At 42.3% G+C, this 8,217-nt stretch overlaps 1 protein-coding gene across 1 annotated transcript in view; it reads left to right on the plus strand.

Moving 5' to 3' along the window:
* LOC137525495 (guanylate-binding protein 1-like) overlaps nucleotides 1-7,287 on the plus strand; it is a 38,997-nt gene extending 31,710 nt beyond the window's left edge. The window contains exon 4 of the mRNA XM_068246614.1: nucleotides 6,160-7,287. Within this exon, the coding sequence (XP_068102715.1) occupies nucleotides 6,160-6,252 (93 nt within the window). The 3' untranslated portion in view covers nucleotides 6,253-7,287. The remainder of the gene's footprint in view (nucleotides 1-6,159) is intronic.
* The last annotated feature ends 930 nt before the right edge of the window (nucleotides 7,288-8,217 follow it).

Here is an 8,217-nt window from a genome sequence, read left to right on the forward strand (position 1 = left end):
TGTTAATCGCAGGGTTCTCAAACTTGCCACAGTTGGTCACTGGGTGAATGTGATTAAAATTCAAGAAAATGGGTGGAGCCTACAACAGCCAATCAAAATTCACCTATTGATTTTCAAGGGGAATATTTAAACTGCTGCTATTCTCACACTTTTAATGGCAGAGGCTTCAAACTTGCTACAGTCGGTCATTGGGTGACTGGGGTCCAAATTCACTAAAGGTGCGGGGCCACATACAGCCAATCAGATTTCCTTGGTGGTAAACTGCTTCCATTCACACATTTTTGATGCCAGGAACCTGACAGCTCACAAACTTGGTCATTGAGTGACTCTGTGTCAAGGTTACAAAAAGTGGGCGGAGCCAAAACAACTTTTACTGGGAAAATATAACTACAGCCATTCTTACACCGTTAATGGCAGGGTTCTCAAACTTTGCACAGTTGGTCATTGGGTGACAGATTAAGATTTTGGAAGGTGGGTGGAGCCTACAACAGCCAATAAAAATTCACCTTTTGGTTTTCAAAGGGAAATTTCATCTGCTACCATTCTCTTATACTGGTAAAAGCAGATGCCTCAAACCTGGTACAGTTGGTCACTGGGTGACTAGGGTCCAAATTCAGGAAGGGGGCGGAGCCAAAAACAGCCAGATTTGTTTATTTTTCAATGGGAATATACAAAGTATTGATACCAAGGACCCCAAAGCTGATAAACTTGATAATTGAGTGACTGTATCTCAAGGTTAGAAAAAGTGGGCGGTGCCAACAACTTCATTTTCTACATTGCAGGGTTCCCAAACTTGACACAATTGGCCACTGGGTGACTGGGATGAATATTCAGAAATGTGGGTGGAGCCTACAACAGCCAATCAAAATGTACCTATTGATTTTCAAGAGGAATATTCACATTGCTACCATTCTTACACTGTTAGTGGCAGAGGCCTCAAACCTGATACAGTCAGTCATTGGGTGACTGGGGTCCAAATTCACTAAAGGGGTGGAGCCACAAACAGCCAATCAGATTTGTTAGATTGATTTCAGCCATTCTGTTATTGGCAGGGTTCTCAAACGTGACACAGTTGGCCACTGGGTGACTGGGACTAATATTCAGAAAAGTGGGTGGAGCCTACAGCAGCCAATCAAAATTCACCTTTTTATTTTCAAGGGGAATTTTTACATTGCTGCCATTCATGCACTCTTAATGGCAGAGGCCTAAAATCTGCTACAGTCAGTCACTGGGAGACTGGGGTTTAAATTCTGAAAGGAGCGGGCCAAAAACAGCCAATCAGATTTGTTTAATTTCAATGGTAAAATGCAACTTATTGATGCCAAAGACCCCAAAGCTCATAAACTTGGTCATTAAGTGACTGTATGTCAAGATTAGAAATAGTGGGCGGAGCCAAAAACAACTAACTTTTTACATGGGGAAATGTAAACTGCAGCTTTTCTTACACTGTTAATGACAGGGTTCTCAAACTTCACACAGTTGGTCACTGGGTGACTAGGATTAATATTTGGAAAAGTAGGTGGAGCCTACAAGAGCCAATCAAAATTCACCTATTAATTTTCAAGGGGAATATTGAAACTGCAGCCATTCTCAAACTGTTAATAGCAGAGGCCTCAAACCTGCTACAGTCGGTCGTTAAAGAGGAACTCCAGTGAAAATAATGTAATAAAAAAAGTGCTTCATTTTTACCATAATTATGTATAAATGATTTAGTCAGTGTTTGCTCATTGTAAAATCTTTCCTCTCCCAGATTCACATTCTGACATTTATTACATGGTGACATTGTTACTGTGGGCAGGTTATGTAGCAGTTTCTAGCTGTTCTGACTGTTACAGACAGCTGTAAACAGCCATTTCCTGCCATTGTGGCAGTTTGCCAGGAGTACCGCGGTATTCAGAGCTTCTTGTGGGAGGGGTTTCAGCACAAAATCAGTCACACAGCGCCCCCTGATGGTCTGTTTGTGAAAATCATTCTATTTCTCATGTAAAAGGGGGTATCAGCTACTGATTGGGATAAAGTTCAATTCTTGGTTGGAGTTTCTCTTTAAGTGTATGAGGTTCAAATTCAGTAAAGGGGGTGGAGCTAAAAACAGCCAGATTTCTTTGCTGGATAAACTGCTTCCATTAGCACAATTTTGATGCCAGGAACCCAAAAGCTCACAAACTTGGTCATTGAGTAGTGACTGTGTGTCAAGCTTACAAAATGTGGGTGGAGTTAAAAACAGATTTATCTGGGAAATTGTAAACTGCAGCCCTTCTTCACTGTTAATGGCAGGGTTCTCAAACTTAGCATAGCTGGTTGCTGAGTGACTGGGATTAATGTTCAGAAAAGTGGGTGGAGCCTAAAAATCGCATGTCACTTTTCAAGGAGAATATTAAAATTGCTGCCATTCTTGCACTGTTAATGGCACAAGCCTCAGACCTGGTACAGTTGGTCATTGGGTCACTGGGGTTCAAATTCAGAAAAGGGGACAGAACCACAAACAGTGAATCAGATTTGTTTCATTTCCTGGCAAAATACAAATTATTGATGCCAAGGACCCCAAAACTCACAAACTTGGGCATTGAGTAGTGACTTTGTGTCCAGGTTACAAAAAGTGGGCGGAGCCAAAAACTAATTTCACTGTAAACTGCAGCCATTCTTACACTGTTTATGGCAGGGTTCCCAAACTTTGCCCAGATGGTCACTGAGTGACTGAGATTAATATTCAGGGAAGTGGGTGGAGCCTATAATAGCCAATTAAAATTCACCTGTTGATTTTCAAGTGGAATATTTGCATTGCTGCCATTTTTACACTGGTAATAGCAGATGCCTCAAACCTGCTACAGTTGATCATTGGGTGACTGGGGTTCAAATGCTGGAGAGGAGGTGAAGCCTCAAACAGCCAATCTGATTTGTTTAATTTCTATGGGAATATACAAATTATTGATGCCAAGGACCCCAAAGCTCACAAACTTGGTCATTGGGTGACTGAGAGTCCAGGTTACAAAAAGTGGGCGGAGCCAAAAACAAATTTCACTGGGAAAATGTAGACTGCAGTCCTTCTTACACTGTTTATGGAAGGGTTCCCAAACTTTGCCCAGATGCTCACTGGGTGACTGAGATTAATATTCAGGGAAGTGGGTAGAGCCTATAATAGGCTATCAAAATTCACCTGTTGATTTTCAAGGGGAATATTTCAATTGCTGCCATTTTTACACTGTTAATGGCAGATGCCTCAAACCTGCTACAGTTGGTCATTGGGTAACTGGGGTCCAAATGCTGGAGAGGGGTGAAGCCTCAAACAGCCAATCTGATTTGTTTAATTTCTATGGGAATATACAAATTATGGATGCCAAGGACCCCAAAGCTCACAAACTTGGTCATTGAGTGTTTGTGTGTTAGTGTTAGAAAGTGGGCAGAGCCAACACCAGTCAAATACATACCCGGGCAACGCCGGGTCATCAGTGGGTGGAGACAAATACAAATTTCACTGGGAAAATGTAAACTGCAGCCATTCTTACACTGTTAATGGCAGGGTTTTTAAACTTTGCACAGTTGGTCACTGGGTGACTGGGATTGATATTCATAAAAGTGGGTGGAGCCTAAAAAAGTGAATCAAACGTCACCTGTTGCTTTTCAAGGGGAATATTTAATTGCTACCATTCTTGAACTGTTAATGGCACAGGCCTCAAACCTTACAGTTGGTTAATGGGTGACTGGGGTTCAAATTCACAAAAGTGGGTGGAGCCTCACACAGCCTATCAGATTTGTTTCATTTCAATGCAGATTATTGATACCAAAGACCACAAAGCTCACAAACTTGGTCAGTGAGTAATTGTGTGTTAGGGTTAGAAAAAGTAGGCGGAGCCAACACCAGCCAAATACATACCCGGGCAACGCCGGGCAATCAGCTAGTTGATAATAAAATGAATTACATTCTCTAAAATAAATAAGGTTTTAGGTGGCTTACCTCAATGAAGACAAATTCATATATAAATGAATAATGTTTAATAGCATTGGCAATGCGTTTCGTGGGTCTCCGCCCACATCAAGTGCCTAGAATTGTTAACATAAAAAGCACTAAAACGCTCTGTAGAATAAAAGTTTAGCACTTTTTTTTGCTAACAATTCTAGGCACTTGATTTGGCCTGAGGAAGTTTTATAGATTTTAATTAATTGTATTATCCTTTGGGTGGCTTTTCATCCTGTTTGTGCATTTAATACCACCCCGTCTCAGGGTAGGGGATACCCTTGGACCCCATCTACAGGTCTCTAGGACACTTTTTTCCTTGAAAGGTGCGACCATTTCTGGCTGACTGGGACCCTCGAGTGGAGTTGGGTTTATTGACCTTCACCTGCCTGCAGAGGTATGTTGCTCCATTGCAACCTCCCTTTGTGAGTACCCTCTGTATACTATTTATTATTTCATCTATTGAGTGTGATGTACTGCACCATTTGGGCTCCCTTTTCCGGTGTTTTTTTGGGGGTTTAGGGTGACACCTCACCCCCCCCCCCCTTTACACACACACACACACACACACTTTTTATCAGCTGAATATACCCCACTGGTTTTTATTTTATATGCGCACAAATTGAGGTAAAGTTAAAATAAACTTATGATGACAAAAATGTATAGTGTAGAAAAAACCCTGGACTATCATGGGTTCTCATATTCTTATTTTGCCTCCAAAGTTTAAAACTCTAGTTTGAAGATTAAATTCATCCTTTCTGGTTGTTATGAGGATTTATTGAACTTTTATCTCTTCCCTGTTGTCAGTAATTTTTATACCATCACTTACAAGGTTCATTATCTCTTATCGGGAGGAATCTTGCTTCAGTTCTGCTTTACCAGACTGCTGAGAGACTCAGGTTCATAGCACCAAGGTTATTAAGTCTTACATAGAAAATATAAAAAATAAAGTTCTACATAGGATTCGTGTATAAACACCTTTATCTATACAAGTTACTTGTGACTTTTGGTTTCACTAAATGGCGGCAAATTACACAACTAGCGTATCTTTCTTTGCTTATGTAGCACAACTCATGATACTTCAATAATGTGAGTTGTATAGGGATGGTCAGTGAAATGCAAATAATTTCAAGTTGATGCAGCATTATGCAAATTTTGTATGCAAATGGATGCAGCTTGAAAATTAACCAATCAAATCCTGCTGAGGTAAAATTTGATTGTTCAATTTTCAAGCTGCATACATTTGCATGCAAAATTTAGATAATCCTGCATCAACTCAAAATTATTTACATCTCATTGACCATCCCTAGCTATGTATACAAAGTGTGCTACATCAGTTGCATAAATACTAGTAAAATAGCCATACACAGCTTGAGGACAGTAATTTCACCTGCATTTGGTGAATATGCCCCCAGCATAGCCGGCCTTTGATATGAGTGACCGGAGCAGTCGCTCAGGGCGCCTGCTTCCAAGGGGGGCACCTATAACTGGCTAACTATACAGAGGGAGTGCATCTACTCCTGGCTACCTATACTGAAGGCACCAACACCTAGCTACCTATACTGGAGGCACCTATACCTGGCTACCTACTTATACTGAGTCTGAGGGTGTTTTTATTTGGGGGGGGGGGGCGCGCTGGGCAATAACGTGTGGTGCTAATTGTTGGTGCTGTGCTACAATTCCAAATTGGGGGAGAATAACACTGATTGTTTTTATTAATATTCCTGAAAGGTTCTAGCCTTCATTTTTTTAAGTTTATTCAGGATAATGCACTCTTTCCATCCATTTTGTGGTTATTAATATTTTTTTTTCTATTATACATATGTGATGCGGCAAGGAGATCTGAGCATTTGGCATGATGTGTCACAACTTCAGAAAGGTTGGGAACCACTGCCCTAGGAGTTAACTCAGGAGAGAAGTTGAATTGCATATGGGCCTGTGTGTGTGTGTGTGTGTGTGCGTGCGTGCGTGCGTGCATGCGTAAGTGTGTGGGCACGCACAAAGCAGTTGAAGGGGGGGCACAAAAATCAGATTTCGCTCAGGGCGCTGTGAAACCTAAGGCTGGCTCTGGCCCCCAAGCTGAGTAAACTGAAGCACTTCTGTCATTATTCCTTGCACCGCATAGAGCTGACCTGCATGGGCAGGATTTTTCTCAGCATAAGTGTTGTCTCCCCCCAACACTTCTCTTACTTCTCTTCTCTTCACAGGAGCGGGACTTGTACAAGAAACAGGGACTTGAAGAACAAGCCAAGATATTCCAAGCACAGATTGATGACTTGAAGAAGCAACAAAAGAAATAACAACAGGAAAGACTCAAAGAAAAAGCTGTAATAAGACAGCAATAGATATACTTGTAGAGACATTTTCAATGTATTGTTGGAGGGTTCAGACAGACCGTCATTCCTCTAGCTACAGATGTGATCAGGAGAAGAACAACAGATTTATTGTCCCCTTGCAACGTCTCCATCTATCCTTGCTGTGGCACTCGCCTGTATTACTCATTCAACAGAGCACCAGAGAGAACCCTTGGAAGATGCTTGCCCTGAGAAATATTCTATTGTGTTCAACTCAAGGCCCCATAAAGAAATCCTACAGCATGTATGGAAGGTGCCAGTGCCAAGTTATTTTTCAAAAATACCACAAGTCTGGCTGTTGCACTAATCCTTCACATCTTGTACCTTCTAAATAATCAAGTATACAGAGAAAGTGATCTGGGCTAAAGGGAACCATAAGTGAGAGGTATATGGGGACTGTCATACATATATTTCATTTTAAACAATGCCAATTGCTTGGATGTCCTGTTGATCTTTCTAGCATCAGTAGTGTCTGCATCACACACCTGTAACAAGTATGTGGCTAATTTAGCCGGACTTCAGTCAGAGCACCTGATCTGCTGCATGCTTGTTCAGGGTCTATGGCTAAAAGCATTTGAGTCAGAGCATCAGCAGAACAGCCAGGAAATGTGTATTATTTAAGGCAAACTTGTATGTAGTAAGAAAAGTAAAGTTTAGCTAAAAAAAACCAAAGTAGTGGAAAGCCTCTGGATAAGCCAGAGGCTTCCTATGTCCTCCAACCCCCCTCACTTCTGCTGGTCAGGACTAGGGATGGCCCTGCTTAGGAGAACTCATGGAGAAGCATGTGATCAGTTTGATCAGCTGATACATTTGCAAGGTCCTGATTTGCTGTGATGACTTCCTGGTTTAACACATGATCAGGACCAGCAAATCAGAACCTTACAAATCTATTAGCTGATCAAACTGATCACCAGTGGCGGCGCCAGGGGGGTGCTTGGGGGTGCTCAAGCACCCCCTAAATTTGTCCAAGCACCCGCAAAGCACCCCCTGGCGTGAACTGACTTCAGGCGTCTAAGAGACGCCGAGTCAGTTCACAGCAGCAGCCCGGGCTACGGTAAGATGGCCACCCGAAGCCCTGCTCTGCAGACTTGAAGTCTGCAGTGGCAGGGCTTCGGGCGGCCATTTTCCCGTAGCCCTGCTCGCCGGATGCAGGCTGCTCCAGGAAGGAAGAGGATCGTGGGAGCTGAGCTGCGCGCCACAAGGAGGTCGGAAGAGGAGGAGGTCGGAACAGGAGGTCTTCTGACTAGGTGAGTAAATGGGTTTTTCTTTTCTTTTTCAGGTGGTGCTGCTGATTGGGGTCAGATCTGATAAGGATTGTGCATATTGGGGTCAGATCTGATAAGGATTGTACATATTGGGGTCAGACCTGATAACGGTTGTGCATATTGGGGTCATATCTGATAACGGTTGTGCATATTGGGGTCATATCTGATAACGGTTGTGCATATTGGGGTCATATCTGATAACGGTTGTGCATATTGGGGTCATATCTGATAACGGTTGTGCATATTGGGGTCATATCTGATAACGGTTGTGCATATTGGGGTCATATCTGATAACGGTTGTGCATATTGGGGTCATATCTGATAAAGATTGTGCATATTGGGGTCATATATCATAACGGTTGTGCATATTGGGGTCATATCTGATAACAGTTGTGCATATTGGGGTCATATCTGATAACGATTGTGCATATATTGGGGTCATATCTGATAACGATTGTGCATATATTGGGGTCATTGAACGTGTTTTTTGTTCAAATCTGCTCACATTACGTGTATTTTCTTGAGAAAACCTGCACAATTATGTGAATTTTCTGGGAAAAGGGTCACCAAAACTTGGGCCCTCTGTCTCTGCGTTGCACTTTTAAAGGGAACCCGAGGTGAGAATAATATTGAGGCTGCCATATTT

Source organism: Hyperolius riggenbachi, chromosome 7, assembly GCF_040937935.1.
Source record: "Hyperolius riggenbachi isolate aHypRig1 chromosome 7, aHypRig1.pri, whole genome shotgun sequence".
In the NCBI taxonomy this organism is placed as follows: Eukaryota; Metazoa; Chordata; class Amphibia; order Anura; family Hyperoliidae; genus Hyperolius; species Hyperolius riggenbachi.